Raw genomic sequence first — 19,605 nt, 5'->3', positions numbered from 1 at the left:
TTGGGAAAATATTCATTTGGACTAAGGTACTTAGTGACAATAATTTTTAAGATGTGCTATCTTTTTACATTGTTCTATGTTTTTGAAATGTTTCATAATAGAAATGTTAAGGTCTGGGTACAGTGGTCCATGCCTGCAATCACAGTTATTTGGGATGGGAAGATCAGGAAGATTATGGCTTGAGGTCAGCCCAGGCAAAATTAGTGAGACCTCATGTCATTCAATAAGTCTAGTACAGAGGTTTTTGCCTGTCAGCCCAGCTATACAGGAGGCACAGATAGGTAGAAGGATTGAGGCTCAAAGCTATCTAAAAATAACTAAAGAAGGCTGGGAGCATGGCTTAACTGGTAGAGCACTTGCCTAGCAAGTAAACAGACCCTTAATTTAAAACTCTCACTGGGTGCTGGTGGTTCACGCCTGCAATCCTAGCTACTTAGGAGACTGAGATTTGAATGAACCCTGTCAGTTTCTAGTTCCTATAACCGTCCAGGTAGGTCAGAAAGGCGCCCAGTTCCCAGATACCATCTACCACTGTTAGCCATATTTCTTTCATCCATCACAGGATTCAGCACTTCACTGAGCTCCACTTAACGAAAGTGGAGAAGGTGTTTGAGGAGAATGTCGGCTCAAATGGAGGTAAGGCTGCACTGCAGGCCTGGCCTCTGTGAACTCTGCTCATGACCAGTATCTGGTGTGTGGAGGATTCATACTATACCAGCGTTTTGGCTCATTTAAAACTTACAATTTCCAGGTGCTGGTGGCTCATACCTATCATCATAGCATCTCAGAAGGTTGAGATCTAAGGATTGCAGTTCAAAGCCAGCTGGATCAGGAAAGTCTGTGAGACTCTTATCTCCAATTAACTACCAGAAAACCGGAAGTGGCGCTGTGGCTCAAGTGGTAGAGCAGTTGCCTTGAGCTGAAGAGCTCAGGGACAGCGCCCAGGCCCAGAGTCCAAGCCCCACAATTAAAGGGAGTAGAGGGGGGAAAGCCAGCCAAGGCAGGAAAGTCTGTGAGACTTTCATCTCCAATTAACCACCAGAAAAGCGGAAGTAGAGCGGTGGCTCAAAATAGTAAAACTAGCTTTGAGCAGAAGAGTTTAGGGATAGTTCCCAGGCCCTGAGGTCAAGTTCCACGACTGACCAAAAAAAGGATAACTGCCAAACTTCAGAGCCAATCTCTAGGCTCTACTTCCCATCAGATCATAGAACACATATGACTACTGCTTCCTGGGACCGGCATGTTCCTCAGGACACTGCTCTGAGAGTGGCCTCATGGGAGAGGCCACTGAAACAGAGGGGCCTGCTCTCTGATTGGAGACATCCACGTGTGGCTGGGTGAAGCCTGACACATTTGAGATACGCTCACCACCCACTCCCCTTCATGAGGCATGCCTTACTTGGGCCTCTCCGAGTCAGAGGGTGGCAATATTATCATCACCAGAGAGGACTTCTCGGTGGCTGAACAGGAGGCCACCACGTTCAGGCGGGGAATGAACTTGACCTGCTCACACCAGTTGGTATGGACAGCCTGGAGAAGAGAGTGACCCTGTCAAGATCAGTCCTCACCCAACCCCAGTCCCTCCTGAATATGACAAGTGCAAGGGACTAGAAGGTTCCAGAGATCACAGGGTCTAAGGCTCTTCCTTCCTCCAGAGACCACATCTCAGCTAGCGCAGGCTCAGTGATCAGGGATGAGTGGCCATCCCTGGTCTTGGAAAATGCTGAAAACCCCCAGGTCTAGTATCATCTGCACTCTTGTTTTCTAACATTGTTTTTCCCAACAATGAAGTACCAGTTGGTCTCCACAGATGCCTGTGCTTCTGGGTCCACTGCTGCCTCTACACTTTTCATGGCATGCTCACAGGAGCACATACCTTGCCTGTATCTGTGGTAAAAGAAGGATGACGGCTACTCCGGCAGAAGCAGCAGACCATGGGCTGCTAGTTTTCCCCAGCTTTGACTCTATGATAGGGATTCACTACTTGTCCTCCCAATCTGGAGTTTGTTCTCTCTGGGAGAAAAGGAAAGGAGAAGAAAGAATGGAAGAGAGAGATGAATGAGAGACCAGATCATCAATCACTCAGGCAGTGTGTAAGGCACTGTGCTAGGCTTTCTGTCACTGTCTCCCCAAATGTCTATTCCAATGACAGCACAAACCTAAGGCACTGATTTGAGTCCTGGGATACTGAACAACATGGAGAAAAACCATACCCAAGACCAGATTCTCACAGCAGATTAAAAGGAAGAAAGAAATGGGTGCCACCTTTCTGATGTGGCCAGAAGACCTACTCTAAAAGAAGCCTCTAGAAGTCCTGACTCAGATGCCCTGAGGGTCTCATTTGTTTATTCCACAAATTATACTGAGAGGCCACTGAGCTGGAGCAATGTCTCAAGCACTAAAGATTGAACCGAGAGGACAGCACACACAGTGCCTTTCCTTAAAGAGGTGACATTGTCATGAGGATACAGGACAAGAAGGAAGAAACAGATGGTGAGATTGCTTCAAATACATCATTGATACTGTGCAAATGTAAGAGTAAATTCCCCTCTGTGTAACTAATGTAGGTTAAAATAAATAGACGGAAAATAATAGACGGACCTCACAAAGTCAGGACTGGTAACCACAAGTGCAAGGATAAAGGCAGAAGTGGGCAGCAGGTTGTTCTATGGTTAGTTGGTTGATAGGACCAGAAGGAAGCGAAGGAACAGCAACATAGGAACCAAGCAGCAAAGTTCAGCAGCCTGAAGAAACATGTGCCTAGGCCCTGTGGTGCCTGGTCTCAGCAGCAGAGAAAACAAGAAGAAAAGGTGGCACAGAGGGGGATGGGGGGGGGGAACCGGAAATAAATAAGCCTGGAATGAACCAAAGTCCTGATGGCCACAAGATGATAATGAGAGCAGAGCTACAGGAACAACACAGCCATATTGCTGACACAAACTTCCTCTGGCTACTGCATGGAGAAAGGGAGGGCGAGGACAGGAAGAAGGGCAAAACTTGTGGGCCCAGAAGTAGCAGTGAAGATGGTGTGGTACCAGGGACACATGTGTTCTGCAATGTGCTGATGGAATCCAACCGCAATCCTACTTTTACAGTCTAAACCCCAAGGCCTAAGGTGGAACCCAGGGAGTAAAACCATTTAGCCTGTGAGTGGAATGTGTACATGGGTAAGTGCCACGGTATCTATCAAGCCAAAGAAAGACACAACTTACCCTTAGTCGGTAACTTTTATACAGAGTGGACTTCTCTTTTAAGAGTTTCCTCAGGGAAATGTTGCTCAAGATTTCTGGCGGAAGAGAATAAACAAGGTTCAAGTCACCAGCTTTCCCCCTCTTCCAGACAAGAAAACTTCAGATGATGCCAGGCACTGGTGGCTCACACCTGTGTTCTTAACTACTGAGGAGGCTGAGATTGGAGGATTGCAGTTCAAAGCTAGCCTCAGAAGGGAAGTCCATGAGACCCTTATCTCCAATTAAGTACAAAAAGCAGGAAGTGGAGCTGTGGCTCAAGCAGTAGAGTACTAGTTTTGAGCACAAAAATTTAGGGACAGTTTCCAGGCCCAGAGCTCAAGCCTCAGGACTATCAAAAAAAAAGGAAAAACAAACCTCTAATGACATCTTGTATTTCTCTGTAACTCCTTGCTTCTTAAGAGCTTTCCCAACAAATGCTCACTCAGGCGTTGGCAGGACCTAGGGCATTCAGCACTGCCACCCAGCATGCTCCTGCAGCTCCCAGCAGTGGAAGGAAGAGACTGACCAGGTCTGCTACAATTGAAATAGGCTGACTCCATAATGAACTCCAGCCTTGCTAGAGAGGAGAATGAACTGAGAGCTCAGGCTCTACTCACTCAGAAATGAAATCCTTTGGCAGCTTGCCATCATGCCTCAGGATACATGGCCTCCTTAGGCAGGAAGCACCAGTTCTAGGAAGTGGAAAGTGTGTACATGCATGATGAACAAGCAAGTTTGGAGTGCTAGGCACTGCATGCAGCTCAGCCCTGCTTGGGGCTCAGAGTCTCCTGACTGCTCCTTCTCCACCCAAGGGTAGCAGCTGAAGAACTTTCTAGATAGAACAGTAGCTGATCTAGATGGGTAAAACCAGAGATGCTTGGGGACAAAAATACAGACCTGTTCTCTGGAGCAATTCATAGAGGTAGGCAGGCAAGGCAGCCTGGCCTTTGGGCTTACAGCAACTCCCAGGGGATGCGGAGGTGAGTGGTGGAAGGAGGGATTCTGAGGATTTAAGTCAAGCATCTTTTTTCTTTTCTATCAGTCATGGGGCTTGAACTCTGGGCCTGGGCACTGTCTCTGAGCTCTCCAGCTCAAGGTGAGCACTCTACCACTTGAGCCACAGAGCCACTTCCAGTTTTCTGGTAGTTTGTTGGAGTCTCAGAGACTTCCTGCCCAGGCTGGCTTTGCACTGTGAGCCTCAGATGTCGGCCTCCTGAGTAGCTAGGCTTACAGGCATTAGCTACTGGCACCCGGCTATGTCAAGCTTCTTAACTGCTATAAAGTCACCAACCCCACTTGAAAGGAAGGGAGGAAGTTTATAAGCCTCACACCAGGTAGGATGTTACTCAAGGCTGGGACAAGGGAAATGCAGCACAATCAGGTTCTTATTCATTTTATTCACTAACACTATGCTTTCATTCCACACATCCTATAGCAAAGCCATCAATTAAGCATGGCTGCCATATTTGCATAAGGAGGGCACCCAGAGCTGGATGCATACCTAAGTCTGCCCTTCCGCTCCCACACCCACAGGCTAGCCCACCATCTACACGTTGGTCCCCAGCCTGCAGTTAGCCAATGGCCTAGAAGGAGTCCTTCCCCATGCTCAAGTTCCATTTGGCTCCCATGCTGTCCCACCCACTCAGAGATCAACACGGCCTCCGATCTAATTGCAAGGGTGGCACAATAACTGCGACAAGGCTGGCACCAAGGTGCCTCGAGATGGACACGGAATGGCCTAGAGGCCCAACAGTGTGCATCCAAAGTGTGATACTAGACAGGGTACAGCTCAGATGGGTCCCAAGACAGCCTCAGGCCCTGAGGTCATCAGGCCTAAGAGGCCTGAGGCTGGCTATCTTGCCACTGGGTGTCTAGGGCCCCTTGGCAAAACAGCTCCAGATAGCTTTCATTGTCAGTTTGGCCTGACACGGGTTAACAGTGTGGTCTCTGGATGGATATCTGACTTTAGGCCTCAACCGCCACTCACTAGCTGCAGGTGTGTATAGTTATAACCTGCTAAATTTCTCTGGTTAAGAGGGCTTACCTTCCAGGCACTAGGTGGAGCTCAGGGGAGGTGGCTCCCCAAAGAATGGCTCACAAGTGCTCCCTGTGTTTAGCCATGCTCCCTCTAAGCTAGGTGGTCCTCAGACCCACTCTAAGGCTCCATTCCACTCACCCTCAGGCAGCTCAAGACCTAGAAGGGCAGAAGCTGCCATACCACCATGGATGAAGGTCCACTACCCCAGGCCTCTGAGAACAAGCAAGAGGGGTTTCTTCCAGGTCACAGCTGGCAGGTTTCATTCTTCCTAGATCTGCAGCCCCTCCTCCCCACCCCCCCACCAGCCCTCACCTCTATAAGCTCCCACCTGCAGGAGACTGCCCCTCATCTCAGTCCTTCTTGTTTTCTCCCACCTGCACACCCAGACCACTGGGCACAGCAGGCAGCCCCCTGTGAGCTCCAAGGAGCAGCCTTCCCAGAGGTCCTGCCTGGGGAGAAGGGAGAGAGGAGCCCACTTCTACACACACTCCCCCAGGCCACTGCTCATGCCCGTGCATTGTAGCTACCAAATCTGGTGGTCTTGGGGAAGAGGCTGGGGTTGAACAACCCACTGGTCACATCGTCAGAGGTGAAGATGATGACGTTGCCCTTGGTGTCCCCATAGCAGAACACGCCTCTTTGATAGTCAGACCTGGAGAAAGATGGAGACAGAAGCGTGCCGTGCCCTCCATCTTGGGAGTGAGGACAGTAGCAATGGGCTTTACAGTCTTGCCCTATACCTCTTCCTAGCTTACCAACTCACGCCCAAAAGACCCAGATTCAGATCATCATTGAACCAGAATTTCACAATGTTTCAAACAGTTTTGTTTCTCAGAATCCTCAGCCACACCAAACCAGCATCTGCCAGAATTGGCTATGTGGAGGGGGAGATGGAGGGAGAGGAGCACTCAGGCTCCAAGGTCAGAGTGACAGTAATGGTGGCCCGAGGTAAAAGGAGGCTTAAGAAGGACACAGGCCCCTCAGAAGCAAAGGAGTGGAGATCATTCCAGGCCTGTCCCCATGGAGATTTTCTGGAGTCCAAACCCATTCCCCTAACTATATGTTATAGCAGCTGCCATGATCCTGCATGCCTGAGACTCACCAGTAATCCATAACCAGAACACAGCTATCCAGGTCAAAGAAGGTGAAGGCCCGGACACAGTTATGGTTACTGATATCAAAGAACTCTGAGGAAAAGACAGAAGAGAACTTGACAATGGTGAACAGCCTAGTCTCTCTACCTGACTGTACTGCCGAGGGCTCCCCTCCATCCACGCTCCCAGGTACACATGTGGGGCTCCCAACTGCCACTGGAGAGCCCCAGGGACTCACCAATTTTCAGATCAGTGGATGCAACTGCGATGAGGTTCATGTTGTGCAGGCACACCATATCGATGACCCATATCTGCTGTTTGTGGAGCTTCTGAAGATCCTTAAGCTGAGGGAGAAAGGACGGCAGAGGCTTGGGTCGAGAAGGCTGATCGTGGAGGATGGCAGGCACAGAGGGCCTTGCAAACCCTGTCTTGCCTCACAGGCCAGCATCAGGCACAGAGTGAAGAACATGAAGCTGACTGGTGTAACCGGGATGTGAATGGCTTTTGTGCTCACCTAGGAGTCCCAGGACCACCGCAGACCTTAGCCTCTCTTTCCCAAGGGATGAGCCCTGCAGCAGGTGCAAAGCACTGTGCAGGGTGGGGGCTGCAGAGGAATATGGGTACAAAACCCTTTTGTGCTGCCAGCAGCATTCTCCATGAGGTCTTTCTGTGAAACTGTACTTTTCTTCATTTGCTGCAGGGTATTAGGCTTGTCTGGCTGTGCCAAATACACAGTGGGTTTTCACTTACTCAATAGAAAGATCATGATGTTGGCTTCCATTTATTGGGTACTTGTTATGTGCCTTGCCCTTGCTCAAGCTCTGCTCCTGTCTTCGCATGAACTCCCACAGCCCTGGGAGGGACACTAGTGATATACAAGCAAGCCCCTCTTGACCAACCTTGCCTAAGTCACAGGCAAGTAGGTGGTGCAGCTGGGATTCTGACAGTTGGGACTCCAGAGTTTGACATCATGTGCTCACAGCCACATGACGCCCTGCCTCGCCTGGCAAACATGTGAATCAGCAGGTATTGGGGACAAGGTGGGTGTGACAGGAAAAGGAGGCACACTTCTAGCATAAGAGCCTTGTTGGGTGACACCATTCTCTGAAGCAGGGACTCAAGCACGATAAGGCTTGTGGGCAGGGGACTCCAGTAATATGCCATTTGGACAAGCTAGGCTGCAGGTCTCTGACAGCTATCCAAGTGGAGGAGCTGGCATCTGGGTGTAATTCCACTTAGCAGAAGAGAGGGTGAGGTTTCTGAGGAGAGGACAGGATCTGGACTCAAGACCTATAAGTCAGGCTGTTTAGGTCCCAAATCCCAGAGAAAAGCCCACTCCAGTGCCAGGATAGACACGTAACACTTCCAGAGTGCTATAGCAAATGCTCTTCAATGACTGTTTGCTCCAAATGTACCAGCCCCACTCACCCTAAAGGAGCTAATGATAGAGAAAGCCTCAGTCCAGAACTGCAAGATTCCATCTTTGGTGATAGTCAGAAAAACCCCACTTTTCTTGAAGCGCTGGATTAAATATTCCACTTTCACGATCTCACATCCGTGATTCCTGTGAACAGCAAGAAGCATGCAGAATGACCTCAGAACTGGCAACTACAATGGAACAAAAAGCCAGAGAGGAGGGAGGTAAAGTAAGCAGAGCAGTGTCACTCACTCATGCATACATGCACAGTACACCAAGAAACTGTAGCTGCCTCCAGAGATGGACTAGATCAACCATCTACTGGGCCATAAGAAAAAGATTCTTTTTCTGATATGTCTGAAGTACTGGGTTTGATCCCCAGTGCCACAAAAAAAGGGGTAAAGGAAAAAGAGCCAAGTATGACGCAAGTGGGAGATGGGGCTCCAAAAACACACCCAGAGAAATAAGCTAAGTCCCTAATGGGGGGTAGAACAGAGGGGACAGAGACAATGGGTCTTGTACAAGACAGCAGTGGGGTGAGGCTATGACTGAGATAAGAAATAACACTTTCTGGCCATTGCTCTAGCACTCTGATGTGGAATGGGAGATCAAACCCAAGAATGAGGCAAGAGTGGAGCAAGAGACAATGAGGAATTAGGGTCTGCATACCCAATTCTTCATCTCAGGATAGGGACTGAACACAGTTTCCTAGAGCAGACCTGGCCTCGCAGGATGCTACATTTCACAAGCTTCAGTGCTACCTTCCAATGGCCCCAAAGTTGTCTTAAGCAAACTATCTGACCATTGGGAGCCACCATCAATTTGGCTTCCTGACATGGCATTCCAGACACTTTTCCACTTCATATGCTCAGTCTTTTGACATCTGGCAGGCTGGATCATCTTATGCCACCTTACAAGGATCCGAAGACACTCTCGCTGTGGAGCTACAGCCTGGTTGGGAGCAAAGCCAACTAAATGCAGGTGCCTTCATCCTAACTGCAGGGCCCGTTCCAAACTGTGCTGTGGGCATGTTCTGACTGCAACCCATGCTACTGTGAAATCCAACTGCAGTCCAATCTCCACAAAAGAGAAGGGAAAACGTATACATGGTCCCTTCTGTCCTGCCTCATTCCATGGCTCCATGAAGATCCATTCTCTAGTCATCACTGCCAATCAGACCATGAGGAGCTGGTACAACATGAAGGGCATAAATGAAGACAGCCCAAGAAGTGTCATCTCCGAGGTCTTGTCTACTCCTCTAGGTAACACCACCTCCCAGGATGGTGAGGGGATTAACATGGGTAGTGAATTTGGTTTTTTAAAAACAAGGTTGGCATAAACTGGGTACCAATGACTCATGCCTTATAATCCCAGCTACTCAGGAGACTGAGATCTGAGGATCACAGTTCAAAGCCAGCCCAGGCAGGAAAGTCTGTGAGACTTATCTCCAATTAACTAGCAAAAAGCAGAAAGTAGAACTGTGGCTTTGAGCAAAAAAAAGCTTAGAGACAGAATCCAGATCCTGAGTTCTTGGCATACACACACACACACACACACACACGCGCGCGCGCGCGCGTGTGCGTACAAACACACACACACACACAGAGTTACCCTTTCATGAAAGTAACTAAATGCTGTTGGTTATTTTTCACCATCAAATTTGAAATTCTTTCTGGGCTTAAAGATTGTACAAATATAAAAATTACAAACAAGGAACAAGCTTCTTGACATTTTTGTCTGAAAACCTTTTTTTTCCTTTGTTGGTCATGGGGGTTTGAACTCAGAGCCTGGGCGATGTTCCTGAGCTTCTTTTGTTCAAGGCTAATGCTCTACCACTTGAGCCACAGTGCCATTTCCGGCTTTTTCTGTTTATGTGGTCCTGAGGAATCGAACCCAGGGCTTCATGCATGCTAGTCAAACACTCTACCACTGAGCCACATTCCCAACCAACTTGCTGATGACTTTTTTTCTGAGAACCTTTAAACATTGTTGGGATCTAAATGTTCCAAGGAAACAGAAAGACCAGTAAAGGTGTAGCTGCATCAAGAAAAGTATTCATGCCAAAGTAGAGTAATAAAATCTTTTACTATTTATACTATTGACTTCTCCTCAATAAAATCCCAACTAAGCTTTTTTTTTTTATAAGTTACCCTTTTATGATGTTCATTTAAATTCTCTTCTCTATTAAGTCCTGTGCTACCTGCAGGCAGGAAGTACCTGAGGACATGTCCACCCACACCTTCTCCTGACTGGGCCACAAATATAGGTCACCATACCACAGGAGCAGAGTCTCTGGCCTTTGCCATCTGTCCAAGGCCTTTGGTGCTCCCCAACACAAGGTGGGTTCAAGGAAAGGCATCAATGACCAATAGGCAGCCTTCTTCAAGAGCCTTAGCAGCCAAGGACTGCTCTGGTTAGCAGGCCAGAGCCACCAAGAGCGTTTCTTTGTTACAAGAGTTTTGAGGGAAGAACACAAAGGGGGAACAGATAGAACCATAACACAGAAAGGAGGAGGTCATTGAAGCTTGACCCCTATGACCCCAAAATATGTTAAGCTGAAGGAATGTGAAGTTGATGTCTGTTGATTGGGGTAGGGAGGGAGGGGGGGAGGAGGGGTGACTTCTTGACCTTCTCCTGAAGGTCAGATCTACTGGAATCTATTTCTGCATAGCAGGAGAGAATTAGTCTCTGTGTCTCTGATGACCCCAGGACACAGAGGAATCTGAAGAGACAGGCTTGCTAAGTGTCCCCAAGCACTATATTCATTTCTCACCCCCTTGTCCTATCTTCTCACCCCTTCATCCTGTCTTACTTCACCAAACTTAGCACAAAACATTAGGGTTTAACCATGTCTTAGGGGCTTCATTTCCTTATGAAGGTCCCTGCTGTAATGTGAAACAATAAATCTGTATGCTTGTCTCTGTAGATCTGTCTTCTATTAGAAGTCCAGCCAAAAGCCTGGCACCAGTGGCTCATGCCTGTAACCCTAGCTATTCAGGAGGCTGTGATCTGAGGATCGTGGTTCAAAGCCAGCCCGGGAAAGAAAGTCCATGAGACTCTTATCTCCAATTAACCACCAGAAAACCAGAAGTGGCTCAAGTGGTAGAGCGCTAGCATTGAACTGAAGAGCTGAGAGACAGCGCCCAGGCCCAGAGTTCAGGCCCCATGACCAACAACAACAACAACAAAAAGTCCAGCCAAGAAATCTAAGATGGATAGAAGAAAAGGTTGTCTTCCCCTCTCCAAAGTCCAGTGGGCACAATGGGTATTGAAGCAGTCAGGCAAAGTCAAGAGAGTCTCCAGACAGGTGCCTATGGCTCACACCTGTAATCCTAGCTACTCAGGAACCTGAGATCTGTGAATAACAGTTCAGAGCCAGGCAGGAAAACCTGTGAGACTCTTACCTCTAATTAACTACCAAAAGCCAAAAATGATGCTGTGGCTCAAAGTAGTAGAGCACTAGCCTTGAGCACAAAAGCTCAGGAACAGCCTCCCAAACCTTGAGTTCAAGCCCCAGGATGGGCACACACAAAAAAGAGAAAGTGAGGGAAGGAATGACATTATCCAAAAAGAAATGTACTTATTACCTGATTTATGTAACTGTAACTGCTCGGTACATCATGTTTATAATGACAATAAAAAATACAGGATAAAAAAGCCAGAAAGGGGGACGGGCAGACAGGTACACATTGCTCCCACCTGTAATCCTAGCTACTCAGGAGGCTAAAATTTGAGGATCACTGGGAAGGAAAGTTTGAAACTTATCTCCAATTAACCACCAAAAAGCCAGAAGTAGAGTTGTGGTTCAAATGGTAGAACACTACTAGCCTTAAGTAAAATATAGCTCAGGAGAGCACCTAAGCCAAAAATAAAAGAAAAAGCACAATCATAAAAGATCCCTCCCAAGCTCCCAAAGAGCTAGCAAAGCTGAAGCCTCTGTAGCCTGCCAGGGGACTGAGGAACAAAACCCCACCCAAGCCCCAGAGGATGAAACTATCAGATCCCTTAACATGAGGAAAAGCAGGAGTAACACCATTTTAGGGTACAGGGGAGAGGCTGAGGGCCAAACAAGACAATCCTTAACTTTCTGACTAACAGCCTAGAGAGCAAGACATTGGACCTCTCTAAGTCTCAAGGGTTTTGTTTTGTGCCTATCCTGGGGCTTGAACTCAGGGCCTAGACCTGAGCTTCTTTTCTGCTCAAGGCTAGTGTTCTACTATTTGAACCATAACACCATTTCTGGCTTTTTGTCGGTCACGGGGTTTGAACTCAGGGCCTGGGCACTGTCCCTCAGCTCTTCAGTTCAAGGCGAGTGCTCTACCACTGGAGCCACAGCACCACTTCTGGTTTTCTGGTGGTTAATTGGAGATAAGAGTATCTGGGACATTCCTGCTTGGAATGGCTTTGAACCACTATCCTCAGATCACAGCCTCCTGAGTAGCTAGGATTATAGGCATAAGCCACCAGAGCCCGGCCATTTCTGGTTTTTTTCTGGGTAGTTTATTGGAGATAAGATTCTTACAGACTTTTCTTTTTTTTGGGGGGTCCGGTCGTGGGGCCTGAACTCTGGGCCTGGGCGCTGTCCCTCAGCTCTTCAGCTCAAGGCTAGAGCTCTACCACTTGAGCCACAGTGCCACTTCCGGCTTTTTTTCTTTTTGCTTATGTGGTGCTGAGGAATCGAACCCAGGGCCTCAGGCATGCAAGGCAAGCGCTCTACCACTGAGCCACCTTCCCAGCCCCTCTTACAGACTTTTCTACTCAGGCTGGCTTTAAACTTCGATCCTCAGATTTCAGTCTTCTGAGTATCTAGGATTTCAGGTACAAGCCACGACAACCCAGCACCTGTTTCTTTATCTATAAACTGGGAGAACAAATCACCCACCTTCATCGTCATTAGCTCTTATAGAGCTGTGAAGCTCACAAGACTAGAGGAAGTGCAGCACAGAGCCTGGTGTCAGGCACTTAAGTAGACCAGCAGAGGGTGCATCAACTCAGGAAGTTGCTCCCTGCAGGGCTGGTTCCACACCTCTCCCTCCCCACCACCCAAGGTGCTGGGAGAGGCTCTCACAGGTGGATGATCCTCATGGGTAAGTAGAAGTGCAGACGGTACTGGTTCTTCCTGGTCTCTTCCTTTACCCTTAACTCCCGCATCATGAAATCTACATACTTTTGCTGGAAGACAGAAAGAAAGTGTTGGTGGCAGGATATTTGTGTTCAGGAACCAAGCCTGGTTTCCAGTCTTTCCCTTTCTCACCCCAGCATGGTACAAGGGACTCTTAGGACTGCTTTTGGGGCCATGGAAGTAGCCAAGCATTGATGCTTGATGCTTGAATCCCAAATATGGGAAGGGCCTATTCACAATAGCAAACCACTACCTTCTTCCTGAACTCTCTATGTAATGCCAAGCACACCTGGGTCACATCACAGCTGGCATTTCACTTAAAGCTTCTTATTTCCCTCCACCTTACATAAATCATAATAATACTGAGGCTTATGTATGTATGATCATGGCCAATTCCATGATCAAGTTTACATCAGGGAAGACCCATAACTAGATTGATGCACTCGTATTGCAAATATTTACAACTCTAGTCTCAGCTTCTAGTCTCAACAGGGCCCAAACAAGCCATCATATGAAGTTACCACAAAAAATAAACCAGATCTGGGCATACTGGTGCCTATCTGTATACAGCTACTAGAGGGTGGGGAGAGACAATTACAGGAGCAGAGAAGTTTGAAGTTAAGCCCATTACAAAAACCATTTATAAATAAATAGGCGTGATTAAGAATCATCGTATAAACAGTAGAAAATACTGGCAACATGGTTATTACAGAATGTTATGAGAAATTAATTAAATAAGCAAGCCTGGAATGATATTCCAGTGTGAGGGGGTCTATATCCTATAGAAGATCACATGGGCCTCTGAAGCACTCTCTGAGTTTGAACACCAGTTCAACTGCTAACTAGCCCTGCAACCCTGGAAAAGTTTCCAAACTTCTTCATGTTTCAGTTGCCCAACTTGCTAGTGACAAATAATGGCACCTAACTCATGGGATTCCTTTGAGTTTTGAGCAGAATAGCACAAGAACTGTTTAGCACGGAGTCTCACATAATTATGATGATTTACAGACTCAGCTTGGTGCTATTTTGTATGCTTAAATACTATGTGCACTTAATGGAGAACATTTAGAATTAGAAGAAATAAAATCAGCCTTAAAGTTATGCTATAAAGAAAGCCCTAGTTGGGGCTGGTAAGGTGGCTCAGTGGTAGAGTGCTTGCCTTGCATGCATGAGGCCCTGGGTTCGATTCCTCAGCACCACATAAGCAAAAGAGAAAAAAGTCGGAAGTGGTGCTGTGGCTCAAGTGGTAGAGTGCTAGCCTTGAGCTGAAGAGCTGAGGGACAGCGCCCAGGCCCAGAGTTCAGGCCCCACGACCAGACTCCCCCCACCCCCCCAAAAAAGAAAGCCCTAGAAACTCTGGATCTCATAACCTTCAGTTGGCTTCTGCCTGAGTGATTTATAATGAATACAGGAGCTTGTATCCTTTAGTTGGACAAGAGGTTAGTGGGCAGAACAACCATAAGATAGTCTGAAGCAAGGATCACTGACACTCACCACACCCTTTCCTGGGCCCCAGGACAGGCATGACATGTGAGCTCAGCTCACAGAAGTTTCAAGGGTCCCCTCTATCACACGAGGCTCTTTCTACCTAGCCAGCATCCAGCTGATATGGGAATCCAAAGAGGTTGTCTCTCCACCTTCATGTGGTTCTGCCAACAGGCCAAGAGTATACACGCACTCACACTCTAGTGTGCAGCCGGTCACACCCGCACTTGCACTCATACCATTTTCACTCTCTTCTCACCCAGGAGACACTGCCATCACAGTCTGAGTCCACTTTCAAGAACAGTGCCTCCAGCATCTCATCTGTAACACTGCTCAGCACCTTCTTCATGGACTTAATGAAAGTTTTCAAGTCCAGGGCTTCAGAAAGAAAAGAAAAAATATCACACATTTAGCCACAAATCACTCAGATACCCAGGGCCTGTGGTGTCCAGGGGCCTAGGTGCTAGGAGGGCACAGGCAGAGGACTACATCTACTGGATGCCTTCTGCTTAAGGCACACTCCTTCCTGCGTGCCTGCAATGCCCAGTGAACTGTTGCTGGGGAAAGAAGGACTATGGCTCCTGCCAGAGGTGTGGAGGCTTGGGAAGCAGCTTCTTTCCAAGCCCCTCACATAGAGACATTTGCTTGGTCCCATCTATCCTAGCAGAGAACTGCTTCCTGAAGCTTCCACTCTAACTTTTTTTTTTGGTTGTGGGGCTTGAACTGTCCCTGAGCTCTTCAGCTCAAGGTGAATACTCTACCACTTGAGCCACAGTACCACTTACAGTTTTCTGGTGGTTCATTGGAGATGAGAGGCTCCAGGGCATTTCTGCCTGGGCTGGCTTTGCACCCTGATCCTCAGATCTCAGCCTCCTGAGTAGTTAGGATTACAGGCATAAGCTACCAGTGCCCAGCTTGGTTTGTTGTTTGTTTGGTTTGGTTTTTGGTCAGTCCTGGGGCTTGAACTCAGGGCCTTGGGCACTATCCCTGAGCTTCTTTGCTCAAGGCTAGCACTCTACTACCTGAGCTATGGCGGCACTTCCAGCTTTTTCTGTTTATGTGGTACTAAGGAATCAAACCTAGGGCTTCATAAATGCTAGGCAATCACTCTACCATTAAGCCACATGTATGTAGTTGTAATTCTTGTTCCTGAAGGTCACAGGAAGAAAAGAGTAACTGCATAAAGGGAAAAACCCAACAATCATGGAGGTTGGAGGGAGAGCCGGTTTCTCTGCATACCGAAAGGTATCCTGGGATGTGTACCTTTGGGATTTGAACTGTATGAATATATTGCATGTTCAAAACTAATGTAAACACCAACCATAGCCTAAGTTTATACTGTTGGGGTCCTCTAAGACCTAACAGTGGTTGAATTGCAGAGTGGACTGAACAAAACCTCCAGCATCACTTTCTCTTGGTTGTTTGCTTTTAAAATCACTACTCACAGGGCTGGGAAGGTGACTCAGTGAAAGAGTCCTTGTCTTGCATGCATGAGGCCCTGGGTTCAATTCCTCAGCACCACATAAATAGAAAAAGTCGAAGTGGAGCTATGGCTCAAGTGGTAGAGCACTAGGCTTGAGCTAAAGAGCTGAGGAAACAGCGCCCAGGCCCAGAATTCAGGCCCCATGACTGACCCCCCGCCCCCAAAAAAATCATTCACTTTAAAATAAGTAATTCTGGGGGCCAAACAGCTGAGTACTGTATTATTAATCTCTTATTACCTTTGCTGTAACTAATACCTCTGACATGGGGGTATGATGATAACTGCCTACGACATTTTTAAAAGAATTAAAGGCTTCTTTTTTATTTTTTTTGAGAAAGGGAAAGTACTAGGTTAAACTCAAGAGCCTTATACTTTCTATGTTTCTTTTTGTTCCTGTTTGGAGTTTTTAAGGTTTGGGGGCTGGTCCTGGGGCTTGAACACAGGGCTGGACACTGTTGCTGAGCTTTTTTTGCTCAAGGCCTAACTCTCTACCACTTGAGCCACAGCTCTATTTCCAGCTTTTTGGTAGTTAATTGGAGATTAAGAAGCTCACAGACTTTCTTTTTTTTTTTTTCCGGTCGTGGGACCTGAACTCTGGGCGGGACGCTGTCCCTCAGCTCTTCAGCTCAAGGCTAGCATTCTACCACTTGAGCCACAGCCCACTTCGGGCTTTTTTCTTTTTGCTTATGTGGTGCTGAGGAATCGAACCCAGGGCCTCCAGCATGCAAGGCAAGCGCTCTACCACTGAGCCAACTTCCCAGCCCTCACAGACTTTCTTGACCCAGCTGGCTTCTTTTATTTTTTTGGGGGGGGGGGAGGGTCCAGTCGTGGGGCCTGAACTCTGGGCCTGGGCACTGTCCCTCAGAACTCTGGGCCTGGGCGCTGTCCCTCAGCTCTTCAGCTCAAGGCTAGTACTCTACCACTTGAACCACAGTGCCACTTCTGGCTTTTTCTGCATATGTGGTGCTGAGGAATCAAACCCAGGGCCTCAGGCATGTAAGGCAAGCGCTCTACCACTGAGCCACCTTCCCAGCCTCCCAGCTGACTTCTAACTACAATCCTCAGATCTCAACCTTCTGAGATGCAATGTTGACAGTTGTGAGCCACCAGCACCTGGAGATTGTAAGTTTTAAATGAGCCAAAACGCTGGTATGGTGTGAACTCTCCATACACCCAGATACTGGTCATGAGCAGAGTTCAGAGGCCAGGCCTGCAGTGCAGCCTTACCTCCATTTAAGCCGACATCCTCCTCAAACACTTTCTCCACTTTGGCTAAGTGGAGCTCAGTGAAGTGATGAATCTTGTGGTAGATGAAAGAACTCTGGCTAACAGTGGTGGATGCTAGCCGGGAACTGGACGCTTCTTTGACCTGGATGGTTATAGGAACCAGAAACGGACAGGGTTCATTCCCTGAGCCAACAATTTTTCACCATGTCTTAGGTAAAAAAGAGACCCCTTGTGGGGCTGGGAAGGTAGCACAGTGGTAGAGCACTTGCCTTGCATGCATGAAGCCCTGGGTTCGATTCCTTAGCACCATATAAGCAAAAAAAGAAAAAGCCGGAAGTGGCGCTGTGGCTCAAGTGGTAGAGTGTTAGCCTTGAGCTGAAGAGCTGAGGGACAGCACCTAGGCCCAGAGTTCAGGCCCCACAACCGGACCCCTCCCCCCCCAAAAAAGAGACTCCTTGGGAAGAATATGCTAAGTTGTGCTACTTTTAGTTACTTACTGGTAATCAAGATCAGTAAAAATCTAGATCAGTTCTACTGACCCTGAAGAGTTAACTACCATACCTCTTATACAGAGGCTCACCAATGTTAGGACTCATTTATTCACGGCCTGAGCCCCAATAAAAGCAAATCTATTCATGTTGCTATGAAAGCTCACTTACTCATGGTCCACACGTTTACTATGCACTGTGCATCCAACAACAAACAATGATGTCCCAGCCTTCATGGAGTCCAATAGATAAGTTGACTCTGCTCTCACCATCCACCAAATTAGGAATCTCAGCAACATTTTCAGCTCTTCTCTCCATGCACTCTTCTTATCTTCAACTTACTGTAGATTCTTTTGGTTTTATTTTAACCAGTCTTGGGGCTTGAACTCAGGGCCTAGATACTGACCCTGAGCTTTATTTTTTTGCTCAAGGGTAGCACATTACCACTTGAGCCACAGCACTACTTCCAGCTTTTTAAAAAAAAATTTTATTGTCAAGGTGACATACAGAGGGGTTACAGTTACATACATAAGAGAATGAGTACATTTCTTATCAAACATTGTGATCTCACCCTCATTTTTCTCCCAGTTTCCCTCCTCTCTTCCCTACCCCCCAGCTTTTTGCCTGGGCTGGATTTGAACTCTAATCCTCAGATCTCAGCCTCCTGAGTAGCTAGGATTATAGACATGAGCTACCATCACCCACCTCAATTGTTGATTCTCCCATATGTAATACTTCCTCAAATTCATGTCACACCCCAAAGTCTGACCCTTTTTTTGTGCCATCCTGGAGCTTGAACTCAGTACTGTCCCTAAGGTTTTTGTTTAGCTCTCTATCACTTGAACCACAGCTCTACTTTCCAATTTTTCTGTTTAATTGTAGACAAAAAATCTCACACTTTCCTGTTCAGGCTGGCTTTATATTGCAATCGTCAGATCTCAGCCTCTTGAGAAGCTAGGATTATAAGCATGAGCCACAGGTGCCTGGCTCAAAGTCTAACTTTTTGTGGGGTCAAGTACAATGACCTCACAAAAGATCAGAGTCCGGTCTTTCCTTCTGACCCACCAGCCAACACTGGCACCCATCATCTTCCTAGAAGGCAAGTTTTCCTGACCTGCCCCCTAACTGCTCCCTCTACCTCCTAAGCATGGCATTCAAAGCTCTGTATAACCCAGCTCTGACCTAGTGCCAATGCAGGTATCAGGTTCCAGGCAGCCTCAAGACAGTAGGCATTCCATTTCTACTCACACTTTCCCTATGCACAATCCAGCCCACCTGACCCAGAAGTAAACTCCCCACCCATTCTCTAATCTGGCTCAGATAGTACTTCTTCAAAGCTTTTCCTTAATTTCTAACTGAGAGCCACCGTCACCTCAATTTTCCCAGGCTTTTTGTTCAGACATCATCTGGTGCCCCTTGGAGATGGAGCTCTGTGCAGCAGCAGGCAGACATTATGGCAGGTCTCTACCTACACATGAACACTGCAAGCAGGAGGGGAAGCACAAGGATGCAGAAGGCTCCAGAGCTCTGGGCTAGGATTCTGCCTGGCTCTCCCAATTCAAGCTGTGTTATCTTGGATTCACTTGTCTGAGGCACAGAGCTTGCCATCCAACCCCACAGTGTAGGGTTGTGGAGAACTAATTAGCTCCTGAGTACTCGGGAAGCCCAGCAAAGTTGACTTCACAATAAATGACAGCTCTTGTCACTCATTTCATTGAGCTAAGACAAGAGTATGCTCATTTATCTTAATCTTAATTTGTATTATCTCTGTTATTATCCAGCCCCATACACTTAATTAAAAGATCGTATAGATTAGGCTTAGTAGTAATTTATATAGCCCAGTTTATCATTATTATAACTTTGCTGGACAAAAATATTAAGACATGTATAGATTAAACTGATGGGTCTCCTGCCAGGTGCTGGTGGCTCATGCCTCAGGAGACTGAGATCTGAGTGACTCAGTTCAAAGCCAGCCCGGGCAGGAAATTCCCCGTGAAACTCTTTTTTTTTTTTTTTTTTTT

The 19,605-nt window shown here is 47.4% G+C and overlaps 1 protein-coding gene across 1 annotated transcript in view; it reads right to left on the bottom strand.

The window, feature by feature from the left end:
• Efcab8 (EF-hand calcium binding domain 8) overlaps positions 1 to 14,735 on the bottom strand; it is a 32,732-nt gene extending 17,997 nt beyond the window's left edge. The window contains exons 1-8 of the mRNA XM_013010677.1: positions 14,646 to 14,735; positions 12,848 to 12,951; positions 7,791 to 7,926; positions 6,601 to 6,706; positions 6,371 to 6,455; positions 5,796 to 5,920; positions 3,213 to 3,286; positions 1,400 to 1,530 (exon numbers count right to left, since the gene is read on the bottom strand). Of these exons, the coding sequence (XP_012866131.1) occupies positions 1,400 to 1,530; positions 3,213 to 3,286; positions 5,796 to 5,920; positions 6,371 to 6,455; positions 6,601 to 6,706; positions 7,791 to 7,926; positions 12,848 to 12,951; positions 14,646 to 14,735 (851 nt within the window). The remainder of the gene's footprint in view (positions 1 to 1,399; positions 1,531 to 3,212; positions 3,287 to 5,795; positions 5,921 to 6,370; positions 6,456 to 6,600; positions 6,707 to 7,790; positions 7,927 to 12,847; positions 12,952 to 14,645) is intronic.
• Positions 14,736 to 19,605: the final 4,870 nt, after the last annotated feature.

The sequence above is a fragment of the Dipodomys ordii genome, unplaced genomic scaffold (assembly GCF_000151885.1).
Source record: "Dipodomys ordii isolate 6190 unplaced genomic scaffold, Dord_2.0 Scaffold13, whole genome shotgun sequence".
In the NCBI taxonomy this organism is placed as follows: domain Eukaryota; kingdom Metazoa; phylum Chordata; class Mammalia; order Rodentia; family Heteromyidae; genus Dipodomys; species Dipodomys ordii.
Note: the sequence above shows the minus strand (reverse complement) of the source record. Positions and strands in the feature narration are given on the sequence as shown.